At 36.6% G+C, this 21,820-nt stretch overlaps 1 protein-coding gene and 1 long non-coding RNA gene across 2 annotated transcripts in view; one reads left to right on the forward strand and one right to left on the reverse strand.

Moving 5' to 3' along the window:
- The window catches only part of LOC126971491 (uncharacterized), a 31,460-nt gene extending 22,112 nt beyond the window's left edge, over positions 1-9,348 (reverse strand). The window contains exon 1 of the long non-coding RNA XR_007730911.1: positions 8,788-9,348. This is a non-coding gene — a long non-coding RNA (uncharacterized LOC126971491). The remainder of the gene's footprint in view (positions 1-8,787) is intronic.
- A 137-nt stretch (positions 9,349-9,485) lies between these two features.
- Positions 9,486-21,087, forward strand: LOC126971425 (homeobox protein OTX1 B-like). Its single transcript, XM_050817743.1, has 3 exons — positions 9,486-10,469; positions 15,039-15,162; positions 16,081-21,087. Exons 1-3 carry the CDS (start codon positions 10,117-10,119, stop codon positions 16,735-16,737), a joined length of 1,134 nt encoding a protein of 377 aa, XP_050673700.1. The 5' UTR covers positions 9,486-10,116; the 3' UTR covers positions 16,738-21,087.
- The last annotated feature ends 733 nt before the right edge of the window (positions 21,088-21,820 follow it).

Here is a 21,820-nt window from a genome sequence, read left to right on the forward strand (position 1 = left end):
TTATTATTATTTTCGATGAACAAACATAAACTTGTTATGCCTACTACTCGGTTGGGTCGAGTTAGTAAGTCTTTTGTTGGGCGATGTATATGCTTCTACAATATGATCCCAGAAAATGTACAAAACAAATGTGTTACGAAATTTAAAAGAATTGTTAAAAAACGTTTGTGTGGGAAAGGTTATTATAGCATAAACGATTTTCTTAATGACACCACGGACTGGGATTAAAGCGAACACCCTCAGGCTCTTTAATTATTATTGTTTATTGTACGATATTACATTGTTGCCCGCTGAGTTTCTTGCGCCCATTCTTCTCAGGTCTGAGGCAGTCTCTTTTGAATGGGTGGTAGATTTTGACGTTCAATAAGTGATTATAAATCCTATTTTGAATAAAAATATTTGAATTTGATGTTGCTGACTTACAAAACAGAGTTTTACTAAAATATTGGCTGTGATACATGGCTGGTTATGATACAGTCTGTTAATCAATTTAAAGCTTTCTGATAGCTTTTGCCGATGTGAGAGCGCTTTCGCTCTACATCCGATGAGAGTTCGATCCGTAGCCGTGAAAATACAGGTCTAGAAATCTCGGACCGAATTCGGATGTTGCTTACGCACTAGTCCGATCTCTGATTCAATTCCAAGCAATTCAGGGGCCACTTTTTGGCGTACGGCATTTTAAGCGGAGCCCCACCAGAGCATTCACGTCGTTGATCCTGAATCCTTTCAATCGGCTTCAACTTCTGGCAATGCTATTGTACGTACGAAGAAGCAGTAGAAGTAAGGAATTCGGGGTGCACCCTCTCTTGGTGGACCGACGTTTAAAAGGAGCTTTTTATAATCACCACGCAGTGTTACGTCAATACAACAGGAATTTTTATAATTACTACCGAATGAGTGTGTCTATTTTAGATTTTATTTTACATCACATAAAAGATAATATTTAGCGATAAGCTGGGCAAAGCTGACGAAGATACTCTCTTACATCTTCAACAGGCGACTCCATATTCCACAAATGTATGTATTTATGGACCCGCAGTACTGCATCTTCTATCCACTGGCCATTATCAGGGTCGTTGCAGGAAGCCGCTGGAACATTCAAGTCATGTTCTGCAGGTTGCGATACCGCTGCATTAGCCTTATCAGTGGATGGACTATGAGGTTTTAGTGGCAAATGCTGAACTTTGCTGCAAACTTTACCATGATAAGGTTCGCGACGTTTCCTATACATTTTATGATTTGTACATTGGACAACGGTGGCAGCGCTAGGCTCAAATTGTGGCTGCTCAGTAACAAAGTCAAACATAGCGTGGTTTCTTTCCACTTTAAACATGAAAGAAGTGTCATCCATAAACAATAATAATAAATTTTAACTTTCGTTTACTTTCTTTTTTACTAACTTTTCTTTACTTTCTTACTTTAAATTCGAAAAGTTATTAGTTCTAATTTTTTTCGAAAATCGAGTCTTCATCAGATCTCGACGTTTTAAGGTCCTAGGAAGCTTCCCTGACTATTCCCGCGATGGTATCCGTACGTCTCTATCTGTGTGTGTGTGTGTGTGTGATTGGCGCTAAAAACTTTGAAAAAAAATTTCATATGTGTTTTTTCCGATCGATTCCAAAAACTTATCATCTCTAAGCACAAAAAAATCCCGTCAAAAGCCGGTCAAAATCGGTTGATTTAATCGTGAGTAATCGTTGTCGAAAGAAGACCGAAAAATGGTTTAACGGAATTACTTCGACATTCTGAGTTCGATCAATTGAAACTAATGCCGCCAACCGCGTTAAAATCGGTTCATTCATTTAAACGTTATTGCCGTTTGAAAACTGAAAAAAATAGTGTTTTATTAAAACTTTTACATAAACCTTTGTTAAATATCACTAAATGAAATAAAAGCTGTAAATTAATTCGCAAAATATGCAATTTTGAAAACTGTTACATAAGTGTTTTTACAAATAACTTTTAAGTTAAAATGATGAGAAAATTGAATATTTTCAACCGTTGGGAAATTATTGATTTTACCACGATTTACAAAAATCGAGTTTTCATCAGATATCGACGTTTTAAGGCTTGACCTAACTGAGATTATTAATACAATTTGGACCGGAAGATTTTGAGAAACCTCAAAAAAAATTCTAAATCTGGTGTTTTTGGAATAGTTTTTAAACGGCTTTACCGATCGACTGAAAACTGCGTAATGTCGGTTTATTCATTCAAAAGTAATTGCTGTTTAGTAATTTATAAAATAGGGTTTTATTTAAATTTTATCAGACATAGAACAGCTAAGTCCATGAGCTCGTAGAGCTTAAAATAAGACCAATTATATTTTTGAGGTGGAAGAGCTCAAAATCGTCATAAGTACAATTTGAAGCGTACAAGGTAGGTTTACGAAGGTAGGAAGTTGCAGGGATGGCAGGGTCAACCGTTTCCCTAATTTTTTTCCTTTATTCACATAATATATTATAAATATTACACGGAGGCATAAAAAATAAACTTATATAAATATAAATATAATTTTTATTTAATATACTTATATACACTGGACAGCAAAAATAACGGGTCATTAAAAAAGAAAAAACGGCGATATCTCCCAAAGTTATTTACATATCCCTCGTATAAGTAATATGTTATAGGCAGATTTGTGACGCTTATTATGCATATGAAAAGAGGTTGCATTTTAACAAGTTACAGCTTAAATAAAAGAAAACCCGATTTTTGAAAAATATCAAAACTCAAATTTTTACAATTGATAATTTTCTCGCTTTTGTTTCACACCGAGCTGTCATCATAAACAGTTTTTTTGGCTGGTCACAGTATTTTGTGCTTCAACCATGCAATAACATGTCGTTATCTACTGAAGAATGTACACGAATTATCAACATGGTACTAGAGGGAAAGAGTCAGCGGAGTACTGCAAGAACAGTAGGTGTATCTTTATCTACGGTCCAAAGAGTACTCCAGCGATCTCAAGAGACCGGCATGAACATCAGGAGACCAGGGAATAACAGGCCAAGGTGTACAACTACACGAGAAGACCGATTCATCGTGAGCACTATGTTAAGAAATCGACATCCCACGGCTGTTCAGGTCCGAAATAGCCTTCAAGAAATTCACCACAACAATGTAAGCTCCGTCAAGATCCGGCGACGACTTCGGGAATGGCCCTAAATTTCTAAGAGAATATCCAGCTGCCAGGTTGAGGTTTGCTCGAGAACGCGTCCGATGGACAGATGAAGATTGGCCCAGAGTTATGTTTTCCGATGAGTCAAGATTTTGTTTATTCGCACACTATGGGTGTTATATGTTTTGAGGAAAAGGTGCAATTCGGTGGAGGATCAATAATATTTAGGGCTGGGATATCTTCAGAGGATCGTACGAAGTTAGTAATTACAGAAAACAGTTCTCTGACAGCTCCCAGATATGTAGAGGAGATTTTAAATGGTAATTCTAGGTGAATATGGGCGCAAATTCCATTTTTATGGACGATAATGTGCGACCACATACAGCACATTTAGTCAGCGCGTATATTCAAGACGTCGGTATCACCCGCATGGAGTGGCCAGCTCGCAGCCCAGACTTAGATCCCATAGAGAATTTATGGGACGAGCTCGGGAGATGCGTTAAACAACGCTCTCCAGCTGTAGCTAGCCGACGTGAGTTAAGAAGGGCGCTAGTAGAAGAATGGTCAAACATAGACCAAAACCGTATTAGAAATTTGATTTACAGCATGCCACATCGTCTTAATGAAGCGATACGGGCTCGTGGAGGAAATACAAGATATTAAACTTACAGAAAAGCATTCATTTTGCAGATTACCGTACCGTGTTGTATATTTTTGTTGTCATAATTTTGAAGTGTTTTTTTTTGTATTTTTTAGTACTTAAATAAAATTATACAGCTTGCAAACGTGTTATGTAGTTTATTTTATGTATAAGTCAGTCATCTATAACATATTACAGTTTCACTAGTTTGTGTTGTGTAGTTAGGAAACTATCACACTTTTATAAGCGACCCGGAATTTTTGCGGCCCAGTGTATATAGGGCTTATGATAATTGCCATCTAAGCAACCTTGTTGAATAAGAATCGTGCAATAAATTGTTAAAATTAAGATGAAGTGTTTGCTATCCCGAATATATTACTAGAAATAATGCATAATATGGTTCATATGATACATAATATCTTAGATAATTTATACGTCTGAATAGAGCCTCTTGCTGCTAGACAACCGATGAAACAGGGCAGGTTTATTAGTTTAGTGTGCGTGCATTGCTCAAAATAGAGGTTACTGTCACTATTTGAATTTTTGTCTTTCAGTGTGACCGAATTTAAGAGATTTAGAGAGAGTTTTAGAAAAAAAGTTAAGGTTCTACGTAAGATAATTAAAATTATTTTTTTTAAAACGAATACCAATTTTATGGCACATATACCTGGAGCTGATTATAAATAAATGTCATGTAAGTTACCAGTGGAAGGCTCTTTTGCATAGGATGCCGGCTAGATTAAGGGTACTACAACGGCGCCTTATTCTGCCGTGTAGCAGTAATGTGTAAGCATTACTGGTAGCTTGTGAAATAACTGGGCAAACGAGATTAAACATGATGACCGCTATGGTAGTGCTGCTAAGAATTTATGGATTTTTCAAGAATCTTGAGCGGCACTGCACTGTAATGGACAAGTGGTATCAATTACCATCAGCTTAACGTCCTGCTCGTCTCGTCCCTTATTGTCTTAAAAAATTAAGTATATAAGTGAATATTATCCTCTATGGGTAACATCTCGTAAGTAAGCTGGTTCAAAGTAGTTTAAATATACAAGATTAATACATAACACATATCTAATACACGGACTAGTAAAAAAATAAGGACTCCGTATCACCTTACATAACAGTGTAGCACGAAAACAAGCCGATTAACATGTAAATACATAGCCCCACGCACACACTTACACTACTACAGGCCGATACGCGGCCATTATGAGAATTGTCATCGTCTGTGACAGATCAGTTTGCGTCTCAATAAAATATTTTAAAAATGCCGTCGTGCGTTGTGAATAAGTGTAAAAACGATACTATATAAGTATTTATATTTGGCTATATATGATTACCTACTTAAGGGAGAAAAAATTGTGTAACTAGTCCACTATCCCCCGTAACCGCACACACGCATAACGGTGCTTCACTTGCTAATATCACGGCGCGGAGTCCTTCTTTTTTTACTCGTCCGTGATCTAATAATACATGATATTTCACTCGTACTCGTAACGGGTATAGATTTGAAGAATGAAGTAACATGACGACCGATTAGTGTTAATTATCTTGCATTAGGTACCCCATTGTTCTTATATTAGAACATAATAATACTTTTAATATATGTCAGTTGCTCCTTCAGGAATCACTCTGAGGACCAGATGTTACTGGACACCAATGTTACGTACAAAATAAATAGATTATTTATTGCCATACAGAACATTACAGAAATGAAATTCATAACTAAGCGATGAAACAAAAGGCGAAGGCGAAGGCTCAACATGGGATCATGTATTCATGTTTCCATGCAGCACTGTTTTAGAGCCATACTTAAGTTATCATTATATTTATTTATTTTGATAATTTAAAATAAACCCAGTGCTCTGTGAGCGGCTGGATCACTTGGCGTTGCGTAGAGACGTTGCTTCATTGTGCATTTAACACGGGGAGTGTTATGAAGAGCTGTTTCACCTGATTCCTGCCGCCGAATTCCACCTACGCACGACACGCCACAAATTAGGATATCCCCACCATGTGGATGTGTGGCGGTTCTCCACAGTGCGGTTTTCAAGGAGCTTTCTTCCACGTACTATAAAGCTGTGGAATGAGCTTCCCTGTGCGGTGTTTCCGGGACGATGCGACATGGGTACCTTAAAAAATGTGCGTACACCTTCTTTAAAGGCCGGAAACGCTCCTGTGATTCCTCTGGTGTTGCAAAAGAATGTGGGCGGCGGTGATCACTTAACACCAGGTGAACAGTACGCTCGTTGTCCTTCTTTACCATACAAAAAAAAAGTGTGTGTCTATGTAACTGTGTGTGTGTATGAGTGCGTATGTGTAGGTACATATCAGTGGTTTTGAGTGTGGGTGTGTGTTTACGTCCGCAAACAAATTTTTTTTAGGGAAATAAAAAGAACTTGTTTCTCAGTGGGCGTTATTCAGATTTTAGGCATTTAATCGGTATTTTTTTAAAGCACCCATACAAAAGTGCGCTACAACAATGCATTTAAAATTAAGTAAATTAAGTCTTGGCCAGATCATTGCCTCACAATACTTCTTCAGTGATAATAATTATAGTGTTAATATTATCTACTTTACAGATATTCTTTTTTTAAATCCTCCGATATTCGAATATAGGTAGGTCCTACTTACTCTGGCCATACATACTGTTACAATTAAAAATAAACAAAATATTAGGTACATTTGAATTTGGAATCTGTCATTTTTTTATGATTGTGCATTGAGTTTTCTTATTTTGGCGCCAATACATTATACAATATTTTGCGATATTAAAATGGAGTGGAGTGATAAAGAAAACCGAATCGATGTGATTGCATAACACAAAGTAGCTATGGAACCAAATGCATTATTTAAAACCCTCCATACGCTTCGTATTAGAAAAATGTTTGCGTACCGGGCTATTAAAAGTTACAATGAGACCTCCTCTGTTTGTGACAGAAAAAGATCTGGCCGTCCACGTAGTGTTCGTACGAAAAAGGTGGTCAAAGCAGTAAGGGAAAGATTAGAAGAAATCCTGACGGAAAGCAAAAGATTTTAACTCGGGAGATGAAGATAGCACTTAGAACCATGTCGCGAATTTTAAAAGATGACTTGGAACTTGCAGCCTATAAGAGACGTACTGGTCATTTCTTAACTGATGATTTAAAAAAGAATAAGGTGGTAAAATCGAAACAACTACTGAAGCGGTACGCAAAAAATTTTGTTGACGGATGAGATTTTTTTTACAATTGAGCAAAGTTTAAACAAACAAAATGACCTTATTTATGCTCATAGCTCTAAGGAAGCTTCCCAATTAGTCGACAGAGTGCAACGTGGGCACTATTCGACTTCAGTGATGATTAGCTATGAAGAAGTGACTGAGCCATACTTTTATGAAATTGTATAAAATCATCGGCACAAGTGTATCAGGATACCAATCTTGAGACGGTAGTGAACAGTAGAAGTACAATAACCAAGAATGGTCCTTCCAGCAAGACTCGGCGCCGGGTGATAAAGCTCGGTCTGCGAGACTAGATCGAAGCTAGTCTTCAGTTCTGATGAAGTCTCAACGTTCGTTTCCAACCACGCTTGGGTGGATCAAGTATTATGACCTGATGCTGAGTTTTTTAAAGTGAAACTTTTATTACATTGTCTCAAACTTTTTCGTCTGTGTGTTGCATGTCGCGTGACGGTCGGGCAGCGCCTATAGTTCGCAGAAGCCAGTGCTCGTTTTTATTATTTCCCATTATCATTCCAATTTTCCAAGTATAAAATTATGATTGATAAAGCGATTATTACACCCTTAAAGGAATATTATTCTAAATTTTTTTAGTTAAATGTCTATAATGTGAAAAAAAGTTTCAGTTTTACCGTGGTTTCATAAAACCACACAACCCTTTTTTTATGAAAATAAGGGACGAGACGAGTAGGACGTTCAGCTGATGGTAATTGATACGGCCTGCCCATTACAATGAAGTGCCGGTCAGGATTCTTGAAAAACCCCAAAAATTCTGAGCGTCACTACAATTGCGCTCGTCACCTTCTTGTTGAAAGAACCATTCTTGGCTGTGTAACCTTGTATTGTTAAGAGTTTAGAGCTGATAGTTATCAGGAATCGTATCTAGATTGGAACACCTGTGACGATGTTTTGACACCTTCTCCACACCAATAAGGCTCAATCACACCTTGATACTTAACCATCACTGAATTATGAAAATTAAGTTTATTATTATTTTGATATTAAGGGTCCTTCTGTCATAAGTTGTAACGTAATTAGCTAACTTATTAACATCTTATAGCGACTTTATCAATATTGAAAATATTTTATGTTTTAAATAAATAGATTGACTTAGCCCTTGCATGATAATGGCCAGGTCAATTTAAAGTTAAATAGATGTTTCATACTGATATGGTCACTATAAGATGTTGTTAAGTTAGTTAATTACGTTATAACTTAATTCAGAAGAAACCTTAAGTAGGGACTGAATAAATTGACAGACTTATACCAAGTCTTATACAAGGATCTCACAACTATTTACAGTAGAAGAACTGTGTTGCAAGACTTGGTTTTTTTACAAGGTTTGTCATGGCATAGTATCTATTTAATAATACTTACAGGGAAAAGCATATTTATTTTTCTAAAGCCCGCTGAGTTTCTTGCGCCCATTCTTCTCAGGTCTGAGGCAGTCTCTTTCGAATGGGTGGTAGTTTTTGACGTTCAATAAGTGATTTTAAATCCTATTTTGAATAAAAATATTTGAATTTGAATTGAAAGGAATCAAAAGTTCAATAGGGACCTATGATAAGAACTGGATATCTCAAATTAAAGGGATTCTCGTCACTAGTTATTACCTACTGCATCAGTAAGAAAACAAACAATCTATTGCAGGCTTTAAACATTTTTTTAATAATTTTCATCATGACAAAACGAGGTATATTAACAAAAAAATAGTTACTGTTTAATTTTTTTAAAACTAGTTTAACTTACAATCGCTAGTTAACAGCGGATAAATTATAATGTATGTATTATGTACCTACTTACTTTCATTATTAGTTACTTGGCGTCTTCCGTTGCTGCTCCCAATAGAAACTGTTGAAGTTCTTATAAGTGTTAAGAATATGGTTTCTCTGAGACACAAGCACATTTCACTGCATAAACTACAATTAAGTAATCCACTGCACGAATTAAAACACTACGTCTTCGTCACATTTGGGACGTTGAGTCCAAGTTTTAGCTAATACATGCACGAGTGAACTCCGTGCCACAGTAACCCAGTTACAGCAAGCAATACTCATTGCAGATGCAGTAGAACTGCATCAGCGAGTGCAATTCGTGTTGTCTGAAAGTGTCCAATCAGCCCAATGAAGCAGAGATCCCGCTGGCGAGTGGCAGCTCCAACCTAAATAGAGTCTGATCATATAAATTGACTTCAATTAAATAACAACCGAAATTGTTGAAATGCGCCATTACTCCCTCGGCGCTAATCTAAGTGCCAATAGTCAGGGCGAATGTTTTATTAATAATCCCCGGCAATAACTGTTAATTGATAATGAAGCCGTGATGCCATCGATGGCGGGCTCAGTGCGCCTGCGCCGGTCAAGTTGGGCGCGCTTCAGGTAATGCTTTCCGCTGCATGCAATCTTAAATATCATAGCCCATATCTGATACTGAAATAGTGGATTTTAATATAAATTTATTTATGTGTAGTATATTTGTGAGGTTGTTTAGAGAAAGTATATTTCCCACGAGTCAGTGAAAACACAAAAACTTTGATTTACAATGCATTGTATGTTCGGCATAATGATGTGGGTGGACGCGCCCTTCACCATCATACAAATAATATCTCATATGTTTGTGGGAATCCCGCATGCTGGAAGACAGCTACCGTCGCGATGGCGCGCAGATCAGCCGTGATGCGGCGAGGGTCCACAGCCAGCGGCCGAGGGAGGGGCCGGCGGACGCTGTCATTGGCTCCCCTCTTCACGAACAATACAGACGTAAGCGCCCACGAGTGACGCACTATTGTGTCCCTTCAGCGAGTCCATTACGACGTACAATAGCGTCCGCAGCGACACCCGCCCGCACTCGGCCGCTGCAGCCATTGGCGCCAGGATTCCTTCTATGTTCGTATAATGGTAATATAAATTGACCAACCGTAGAGCAAGTACGGTTAGTTCGTTAAAGTTGATTAAAGCCATTTAACCGAGACGGTGACGACGATACGTACGGCGCGCTCAACACTCGAGGGTACGGCTAAATGAATTTCAATTGATTGATACCGTGGTCGAGCTGGGAGCTGAGCCGCAGCTGGCGAGCGGTGCCGCGGTGGAGTCGAGCGAGCTGGGCGCGGGGCCCGCCGCCGGGGGCTTCATGTTCGTGTGCGGGGACGCGGCCGGAGCCCCGGCCCGCTACCAGTGTACCTTCGAGCCATCTTCGGCCTCCATGGAGCAGCCAACCTTCGAGGAACACATGTTCAATGAGTTCGGCAAAGAAAGACAGGTGCAAGTAGTGGTAGGCGCCGGCGGAGAGCTGCAGTACCGTGAAGAAGTACCCGTGTATCAATCACAGGAGCCTAAGCGGAAAGAAGAAGCGCTACTTCTTCAGCAAGTGGACAACGCCGCGCCGCAGCACGTGGCGCACGCGCAGCCGCCGCCAACCACGACATCCAAGAAGAGTGAGAAGAAGAAAAGTGACAATAATGGCATCAAAAAGAAAAAGACTCGGTAAGCAATATAATATATAAGTATAACAAGTAAATAAAATAAAAACTCCTTAAATGTATTCCTTTATTATTTTCTTGCAAGATTTTAGTAGCAAAGTACCTTTATTTATGAAATTCAGTTTGCTTTGTCTTACATATTAAGCGCTTAAGTTACAATAACCTTCATTAAAATATTCAAGTAATTGAATTACTGAATCTACCATATGTTTGGAAAAAGTAGAGCTCGTGAGAAGAACATACAAGTAACTCAATGGCCACTCTTTTCAATTAATAGAGTATTTTACAATGGCTGCAACCATTATTATGAATAATTATTATGAATAGTGTTGAAATAACATCAAATATTTCATATAAGGTAATAAAAAATAAACTGTATAAATATAAATTGCCTATCTTATATTGAATAATGACCTTTAGAGATTGAATACATTGTTGGTGTAAGAATGCTTTGTGAACATGATGGTCGTGATTACTGTCATAATTAGTAATCGCATAAAAATAACAGGTTGACCTGGCGCCATAAGCAGCACCTGTACAAGAGTTGACGCATGGACTAGCCATCGTTAACGCACATATTTAGGGGAAGGATTTCATATAAATAAAAAAAGTACAATAAATTAATGTTCCATTAACCCAAGCGGGCAGGCACCGACTTAAATCCTAAGGCACAATATTTGCATAAGAGGTGTATGAAATTAAATCTTTAATAAGTTATTTTATACTTTTCAGTTTTTGAAGTCGGTTTTTAATTGTAAATTCATTAAAATAAAATAAAATATATCATACTTTTTTTTCAAACAGTGCGAACACAACGGCGCCTATTTCTGCCGTGAAGCAGTAATGTGTAAGCATTAATGTGTTTCGATCTGAAAGGCATCGTAGCTAGTGAAATTACTGGGCAAATGAGACTTAACATCGTATGTCTCAAGGTGACGAGCGCAATTGTAGTGCCGCTCAAATTTTTGGGTTTTTCAAGAATCTTTAACGGCACTGCATTGTAATGGGCAGGGCGTATCTATTACCATCGGCTGGACGTCCTGCTCGTCTCGAAAAAGATTCGAATTGAGAACTTCCTACTTTTTTTAAGTCGCTTAATTATTTTTTACATATCGGTCGGCTAATAATATTTTTATTATTCATTACAATAATAGGCAAGGCGTATCAACACGACGTAGGTACATATCAAGTCCTGGTATATGTTGCTAGGCAGAGACACATGATTTCAACCGCTATGAAAGACATTACTATCACCGCTACCATTTTCTTGTTCTCCGTTGTCTATGTAGTACTCGTAATACGTCGTGCGCATGACGTCAGAATATATTAAGGTATACTCGCATCATACATATGACAATCTCTTCTTTAACTATGATCACCTGGTACCAAAACATTGTATAATGCTTCCTATCTCATTTTCTCCCACGTTAAATCGAATGAATTTATGTGTCTGTCTCATTTTACTGTCGCGCTTTTTCGTTTCATAGAGTTTGAAATCAAAACGATGCTAAAGAAGTTTCCACTTCAAAAACGGTCAATTGCGTACCCGTCTCTTACGAATAATTCCGTAGGTACCATCGTACAAGACATTATACAATATTGTATCATCAAGTGGATCAATGGGTATGTTCCGATATGCACTGCGAGCACTGCACAGTGCTATCACTGTAGAAAAATTCGTTCCGTTATGGACTGGCAGTATACTGCCGCAGTACCCTAGGGAAATATATGACGTCATAAATCGCCGCCATATTCTACTGTGAGCACTGGCGTTTTCGTGGTAAGGTACTCGCAGTACTTTGATCACGTGATCAGTCAAAACCACTCGAGTGCCTTACGTTTTATAAACAATACCTAGAGTTTAATCCCAAATATTTTTAATTTGACAGTACTCCACCAACAGTTTTTTTTAATGAACTAGAAAACTTTAATACACTCATTTGAATGCTGCGTCAAAAAATGCGGCTGACAGTATACGAGATTGCATTCCGTTTTAAATAGTAACTAAATGGTAAATAAAGGAACGGCTTCACAGTATACTAAATTGACGTCACAATTTACAGTGGTCGCAGTGCATATCGGAACATACCCTTTATTTGTTATTATCGCGGCAACTGTTTCTGGCAATACTGTGAGTATTATATACCGACTGTCAACACTTCAACTGTTGCAACTTATGAGACACAGGCCGCTGACAGAAGGACGGACGGCCGGACAACGGAGATTTATTAATGGGGATTCTGTTAGTCGCACTTCGGGTAGGTACGGGACCCGACAAACTCAATAATTTGTGTATCGTAATGTGGCTCCCGTGCCCCAAGCCGTCCCTCAGTGCAATATTTACAACGAATGATGCTTATCGAGTAACGCATTACTAATTCGATGATATTCAGAATAAAAACGAACATATGGCTTTGATGTTTGTACGCACTATACGTTTTTTATTTATTCAATTAAAATCGAAAAAGAAATTGTATGTCAGAACTAACATAATAATTCACGCCGCATTATAAATATAGGTAGGTAAATCCCTACTCATAAATGTGAATATAAGTTTCTTTGTTCCGCTTTTACGCCGGAGCTACGGAATCGATTTTGATGAAATTTGATACAGCGATAGACTAGAGCTTGGAAAGGACATAGGCCCATTTTATCCTGGAAAAATGCATGGTTCCCGCGGGATTTGTGAAAAAATGAAATTCACGTCGATGAGCCATAACCAACAGTAGGTTTAGTTTGCCATGATTGACAAGAGATAATCTTGAATTCCAAACTTGCTTATTATTTTTAAAAACCCTTTATCTACGCGGACGAAGTCGCGAGAATCAGCTATTAGTAATGAATATAATTCAGACTTACCCTCATAACAAGTATTTAAAAAAATACTTTTATAAACTTAACAAAAAACATAATATCTACATCATTGCAATTCTATAGATTATGATCAAAATTGTGAATAGTTCGTGTTAAACGTCACCATTGAAGGGGAAACGTATCAATGAACCTTTCTTGGTCCCTTACACTTGGTGAAAGCTCTAGCAACTATCAATAATTACCCGTATGATCCCTGGGGTATCAATACCGTCTTATCACAATATCTACAATATTAAATATTATTACTTTTCAATCCATGATACTCTACAAAATATCCAATAATAAACATGACGATTATTATAAAGTACTTTAAAAATTAAACTGAAGAAATCTTTTTATTTGTTTTATTTAATAATTTTTAATTATACATGTGTTGTTTGTTTGTAATTAATATGTTAGATTTAATAATGTTATACTTGTTCCTATGTACACGTGGAAGCCTATTATTAGCTCGTATGAATTATGTATGTATTTTAATTTATGTACAACTAGCTGTTGGCTTTCTTAAAAATATTAAAATCACATTCAAAACTATCAAAACCCCATCCTTGTGTAAACTCCTATTATAGACAACAGTTTCATAAAAAAAAACAGCAAGTTATTACTAAGTACTATATAGTAAGTAGGTGGTATTATAAGTTAATTTTAAATCCATTATTACAAAAATATAACCTCTGTTGTTTTATATCGGAAAGTATCTAATTGACAAAAAAAAATGAATTGGACCGAATAAAGCACCACTTTTTTGAATTGGTTGAAAAATAGAGATATTTAGATTGCTATCCAAAGCATATAATTTATTAGCACTACCTTCTACAAACACGAGAGCTGTTATAACATTTGAATTGTCAATTGACAGGCAATTAGAGGTGGTCACGCACGACGGGGGTGAATTTAGTTTCACGCTCAATCAATTTCTGCGCGTGCGCCCGCAGCCATATTGCACGCGTCAGATGGTGCATAGATGCACTACGGGATGATAACAATAATTTATTTATGAATTTTAAAGTGACCAGTTCATTTTGAATTCACAAAAAAATTACAAATAGTTACAGAGACTTGGAAATAGTTGAATACTTGTAACTTTTTATCATGGGGAGTGTTCCGAAGAGCTATTGCACGTGTTTCCTGCCGCCGAATTCCACATTCGCACGGCACGCCATTTCTATCCATTCCATCAATTAGGATATCATCCCCACCATCTGGATGTGTGGCGGTCCTCCGCAGTACGGTTTTCAAGGAACTTTCTTCCACGTATTACAAAGCTGTGGAATGAGCGTCCTTGTGCGGTGTTTCCGGGACGATACAACATGGATACCTTCCAAAAATGCGTGAATCCTCTGGTTTTGCAAGAGATAGATGACCGGTTAGCTTCCTTTCCATAAAAAAAACTAAGAAAAAGCTGTAAGACGAACGAGATGTGAGAGAGATGACGAATGAGAGAGAACGACATGTAGGTACTTCACTAAAAGATCACGGAGATCATATATGAAACCTGTTTTACTAGTATGGATACCTAAATATATTAATTAAATAAAAGCCGGCGAACTGAAATTAAGTTGAACAATGATAAGCATATTTAAGCTCCCCATAATATAGACCAGAATATTTATCATAATAAGTTAGTTGAAATAATAAATCAGAGTTAACATCTACCAAAACAAACTACTTAGTTTAAATTTTATCTCCTTAATTACAGAACTACATTTACGGCGTACCAACTGGAAGAGCTCGAAAGGGCTTTTGAAAGGGCGCCCTATCCTGATGTATTCGCCCGAGAGGAGTTAGCGCTCAAATTAAACCTTTCGGAATCACGAGTTCAGGTATTTATCATAATATTATGTTTATTAAAATTATTACTTACTGTTTTCTCAAACTAAGCAGCATTTCCATTGGTGGGTAAATTAAAATTTATAGCAAAATAGCACCAGAGAAAAAATAAATACCGGTGGGTGGCTCCTTTGAACAGAATGCAGGCTAGATTATGGGTACCACAACGGCGCCTATTACTGCCTTGAAGCAGTAATGTGTAAACATTATTGTGTTTCGGTCAGAAGGGCGCCGTAGATAGTGTAATTACTGGGCAAACGAGACTCAACATCTTATGTCTCAAGGAGACGAGCGCAATTGTAGTGCCAATCAGAATTTTTAGATTTTTCAAGAACCCTGAGCGGCACTGCATTGTAATCGTATCAGTTACCATCAGCTGAACGTCCTGCTCGTCTTGTCCCTTATTGTCATGAAAAAATGTTAAGCTTATATTTATAGGTTTCTAATTTCTGAAACGTTGCTGGTCTTTAAGAGGAGAGAAAAAGCTTAATGAAAGATCTTACCGACCTGGAAATACTGAATGTATACAATCTGCTCGATGAACTTAGTATGTTGAGAAATACCTAAAACCTAAAAGCCGACAACTAACATAACATCGAGCACTGTAGAGGCCGGGAAAGAACAGTGATTGCACATCGCGACTGACACTCACCCCCTTATTCATAATAGTCTGCTAACTTAAAGCATTGCTTATTCTCACTCTGTCTTCTTCTATTGACCTAAGTCAGAATGAGAAAAAACACTCCTAAGCGGCTGTTTAAAGTTAGCTGACCATTATGAATAAGGGGGTAAGTATTTGTATTGCTCCAGTAATTGCCTCTTTTAAAGCATAAATAACATTTTTAACAGCAAGCGGGAATAATTACTTATTTGGTGATAGAAAAAAATATTAAAATAAAAACTATTTACAGGTATGGTTTCAAAACAGGCGAGCAAAATGGCGCAAACGAGAACCTCCTCGGAAAACTGGATACATAGGATCTAGCTCCCCGAGTTCCACTACATTGAGCGGCGGTTTTTCTGGAATACCCGGAAACCTTCCGGCTTTCCCCCAAAACGGCATGGCAGCACCTGCAGACTCTTGGTCGTACCAGCATTCCTATGAACTATCATCACATCATTTGTTATCCTCCGGTAGCGGCGGGTATTCTGCATTTAACGCTCAACCTGGGCCGTATTCTTATACGACCGTCCTGAATGGCCATGATGGACAGATGTTTGCACCACGGCATTCTTACGAGTACGGAGAAGGGAGTCCACCACCTCTCGGCATCCGAGACTATCCTATGATAGCAGCCCACTCTCCTCAAATGGAGCATCACATCCACGAAGAGAAAGTGGAGTATCGAAGTCACGAACATGAGGATAAATATGGTGCATGTGCGATGCCAGACGAAGCCCGATATGGTGCACCTTCAGAGGATTATGACAAGTGTGGGTTGGTTCATGCCCAACACGAGAAGCACTACGAACTGGAACGTCATCCGGACTTATCTCAGCCGGTCGTTGTTAAGATGGAGCCAAGTCCAAACCAAGCCTATACGTCACTGCCCCCTTTTTTGAACTGAAATACTCCTTTTCGAAATTGTCTTAATTTCGAGTTGCATAATTTCGAAAAGGAGTATTAGTAATTTTGCCTATAAATTTTAAATAATAGCCGATAAGTGCCTATTTTTCTTTTGGTATGAATTTGTAGATCTTGACATATAGATACAAATAATTTAAAATATATATAATAATAGATAATAATATATAGAGTAGGTACCTAAATAAGAGGATATACTTCGAAAATATTTGTTTAAGTTTTACAAAATGTACTGAAGGGGTATAAATATATAATAAAAAAATAAGGGGGTTAATCCCTTATTCATAATGGTCCGCTAACTTAAAACAGCCGCTAAGGAGTGTTTTTTCTCATTCTGACTTAGGTCAATAGAAGAAGACAGAGTGTGAATTAGCGATGCTTTAAGTTAGCAGACTATTATGAATAAGGGGAAAAATGTTTATTGCTCCACATGAAACAATGTAAGGAATCACAGCCTTATACTATATGTATCTGAATATCTACACAGTACTTATAAGAATACCAATTTTTTTTATTCTTGTCTGCATGTCTGTTGGTTGTGGCTAATATCCGACCCGGCTAAATATCTTTGATAGTATATTCCTATTGACTCAAATTAAGTTCAGAGACTCAAAATGTCTCAAGTAATTATTATTTTTATCACACAAACTTATGAATATAAAAAAAAATTGTATTATCTCACCCCGAGGATAAATATTATTAGATAAAGTATTGACAGTGCGTTCCACGTGCCTTATTAATTCATATTGTTAATAAGCCTATTAAGGTAATTATATTAATATGTGGGTAGTTTTATGTTAAGCGGTAGATTTTAAGATAATTAATCTCATTTAGAGTTCAGTATACAAAAAGAGTCTTCCTAAACATAATATTAGTAGACTTAAGGTATTCTGCGTGGTGTAATACATTGCTGCCAACGAATACATTGCGTAGTGACTGCTTTATTCACATAAACTATCGTTAAATCGATGCTTTCAAGTAATATGTAATCGATCAAGTATCGATCGAAATGTATGATGTATCTATCGATGATGTATAGTAATTAATTGCACTTACCTGTATAAATACCACTGGGCAGGCTGTTCCATGTGATTGACAGCAAATTTATTGTGCCTATTTGAAGCGCCACTAGCGAGCGTCCAGAGAACTAATTTTGACGCATATTACAAATGGCTGCGAGAGTATTTTTACATTTTGAATTAATTTCGTATTTGTTGTGTTCTATGTTATTTATACTTCAGGAATCAACGTTATAAAGTGGACATTTTTTTTTAGTAAATAGATTTCCTCTTGATGTTTGTTTAGCTGCGTTTTTCATCACTAGTTTTAGTTCAGCAGATTCTCGCTACATGGCCAACAGCGCCAAAATGGCGAATATCAAAAGCACTTTGACAGCCGCCAGTCCAGTGGTAAATAGTAGAGGTCAAGGCACATATTCACATTAATTATAAAATACTGGATTTATTATAATACAATTTTTCTTTGATAGCATGTGCTTTGCATTTTTGTAATGTAATTTAATCCAGTCTTAGCTATCACCAGAGCCCGGTACAAACATAAGACACTGTATTTTCAACTGGACTCAGCTTATTGATATATTGCTCGAAAGGCAGCAAGCACCCCGCGAGAAATGCGTGTACTAATAATAATAATAATAATATCAATTTAATTATAATATTATACAGCGTGTTGCTAAGATGGCGATATTAAATGAATACAGTTTCAATATTAAGAGATTATTACCAGTGGGAGGCTCCTTTGCACAGGATGCCAGCTATATTATGGGTACCACAACGGCGCCTATTTCTGCCGTGAAGCAGTTATTTGTAAGCATTATTGTGTTTCCGTCTGAAGGGCGCCGTAGCTACTGAAATTACTGGGCAAATGAGACCCAACATCTTATGTCTCGAGGTGACGAGCGCAGTTGTAGTGCCACTCAGAATTTTTGGGTTTTTTCAAGAATCCTGAGCCGCGCTATAATTGTAATGGGCAGGGCGTATCAATTACCATTAGCTGTACGTCCTGCTCGTTTCGTTACTTCTTTTATAAAAAAAAAATAGCTAACCGTAACGATAAAAAAAATCACCTAAAAAATAAATTTTCCATAACATCATTTCGGAACACCTGTAAGTAATCTAGTAGCCTAGAACTAGCGTAGGCACTGATACGTACTTCTTTTGTTTTTAAATGTATAATTTCTTTGTTTGAAAATTTCATTTATTTTACTTAATTTTCAAATTTAGTTTTTTATGATTTAGGTTAAGGAGCTCTACTCGTGTGTTCATTTAATGTCGCCATTATGGCGCCACGCTGTTGAAGATGGTTTTTTTTTATTATTTTTTTATGAAAATAAGGGACGAGACGAGCTGGACGTTCAGCTGATTTTGTAAATATAGTGATCAGTCCCAAAGTAGTGAATTATGTGCCAATATTGTAGTACCTATAGTATTAATATTTAGAAATAGGTATGTTTACATAAAAAATATATATACAGTTGACTTAGTCATATTCATGTACCCACATCCATGTGCGACACTTACCTACCTTAAGATTATGGAGGGTAGATTAGAATCATCTCATATGAGAGAAAAGTTGAAAGTGTCCAGCTAATGCTTTAAATAATAGTTCAAAAACCTTCCACAATGGCGCTGGTGTAGCCACAGGGTATGGTATGAATGTAGCAATTGTAGATGAACTGAAGTATGCCGAGTAAACATTTTAATATCATTGTCAACTAATGTAAGTAAATTATTGAATTTCAACAAATTACGTTTCACAAAATAATGTAGTAAATATAACCTTACAGAATTATTATAGTGAAACGTGCACCTAGAGTGATTAGTACAATTTTATGTTTGGCGCTTCTTTTAAGATCTACCCTGTTGCGACTGTAGCGCCACCCTAATTTAACGCATTTTGACTTTTTCATATAAACAGATGATTCTCCTTGCTTCTGTCCTCCATACTAATGATTCAGTAACACGTGTTGTTGGTCTGAAATGCAAACATAACCAAAAACAGCAGAAAAACTTTGGCAACATATTTTAGCAGGATAAAAAAAATTAAGAGCATTTTGACGTCGGCCATTGTTCATAAATAAAACTAACCAATGAGAACAGGTTTAGCAATATTATTATCTTATTATTACTTAAATCATATTTATTTAAAAAAATGCGCGTAATTTGGCGCTTAAATGGGCTTCTGGCTTTGTTTATTATATGCTGACACGTTGTTTTATTAAGTAAGTAAGATTATTTTAGTACACCGAATTTTGTATAGGTTTTTATATAAGTTTATATTAAGTGTAAGCATAATAAAAAATTGTATCTTTCAAGGCACGGACGAGTAAAAAATAAGGACTCCGTGTCACCTCACATAACAGTGAGGCACCAAAACAACCCGGTAAACGTGTAAATACATAGCCCCACACATACACTTACACCAATACAAGCCGATCGGCCGCCATTATGAGATTTTCCATCGTCTGTGAGAGATCAGTTTGCGTCGCAATAAAATATTTTAAAAATGCCATTGTTCGATGTGGAAAAGTGTAAAAACAATAATATAAAAGTATTTGTGGATATATGATTATCTAAGGGAGAAAAAATTGTGTAAAATTTTCTCAGACACACTAGTATAAAGGTGCTTCACTTGCGAATATCACGGCGCGGAGTCCTCCTTGTTTTACTAGTCCGTGCTTTCAAGGCAGTGTAATATAAAATGCAGTAGTGGACTCCATTCGGATTATATTGCATTGTGGTTATTAAGATTGACGCGTTAATTATATTTAAGTAAGTACCTAAATATTAAATACTAGCTGACCCGGCAAACGTTGTTTTGCCATATAATTCACGCGATAGTTTTATAAGTAATAAAATATTGCCTATATTATAGCCTGTACATCATTTGTCAATAGTTTTTGCAGCGCACGCAAAAATAGGTTTTCGATTTTACACCTTGTGTTACAAAATAGCAATTTTATTACGGATCCCTAATTTTGAAAAAAAAAAAAAACCTATAGCCTTCCTCGATAAATGGACTACCCAACACTGAAAGAATCATTCAAATCGTAGTACCAGAGATTAGCGCGTTCAAACAAACAAACAAACACTGCAGCTTTATAATATTAGTATAGATTATACCCTTAATAATTAAGACTTACATTTAAAATAAAACGACAGAATCGAGTGTTTTCATAATATATAGTGTGAGGCACTTTGTTCAATTTAAAGTTTTTATAACTATTTTTATGTAGAAAGTTATGAATTTTATATGTTTGAAGCAATAAGTATGTTCTGAATTAAGTTTATTAAATAAAATGGCTTAATACGATTATTTTTTTTTTATTAATTTCTGTGAATGTTCTCCTGTTATTAAATTAATATTTGGGTATGTAGTATACTAGGTACCTAATGCAAAGGGTACGAAGTCGAGGGTCTCACCTAGTATCATATATAATAGTAGATACCTACGTTATTGGTACGCTGGTACAAAGCGTGACAAAAACTAGCGGTGTTATTACAAAAAAATAATTTAAACATGGCTTAGACACGTGTTTTGTTAGACAAACACTTAACTACAACAACGTCAGTGACATAACAATAACGTCTAAAATGGAGTTTATTGAAGTTATACTTCTTTTGGTGCGATGGAGAAAAATGATGAGAGTGAATTTTTACGATGCGCGCGCACACCGACACCTGAATTCTACATCGTGAAGTTAGTTCTAGGTGGCATGAAAATCGATAACTATGTTCAAGTTGTATATTCTAGTATTTTTATATTTAGAACACGTGTTTCGTAACACTACAATTAAACAGTGTGAATAAATAAATATTATTTTGGTGTTTTTATTAAATCAATTTCACATACGACGGTGATAGTATTTACTAATAATTTATTAGTATATCTTAGAATAAACTGTTTTGAGTGCATTTATAGATTTGAGGTTAATTGTCGTTATGTATAATTTATTTACATCGTTAATTAAAAATTATTACATTATCTAAAAATTTTTTTTTTCGTTTTGTTTTATTTCTGGTATATTAACAAATTGTATGTATAAA

The sequence above is a fragment of the Leptidea sinapis genome, chromosome 23, assembly GCF_905404315.1.
Source record: "Leptidea sinapis chromosome 23, ilLepSina1.1, whole genome shotgun sequence".
NCBI classification, from domain to species: Eukaryota; Metazoa; Arthropoda; class Insecta; order Lepidoptera; family Pieridae; genus Leptidea; species Leptidea sinapis.

What these genes read in the sequence shown, in the direction of transcription:
- LOC126971425 (XM_050817743.1), top strand. Translation starts at nt 10,117, where the DNA reads ATGTTCGTGTGCGGGGACGCGGCCGGAGCCCCGGCCCGCTACCAGTGT. An exon ending in ATCAAAAAGAAAAAGACTCG is followed by an intron (nt 10,470 to 15,038) that starts GTAAGCAATATA and finishes CCTTAATTACAG; the next exon opens with AACTACATTTACGGCGTACC. An exon ending in TTTCGGAATCACGAGTTCAG is followed by an intron (nt 15,163 to 16,080) that starts GTATTTATCATA and finishes AACTATTTACAG; the next exon opens with GTATGGTTTCAAAACAGGCG.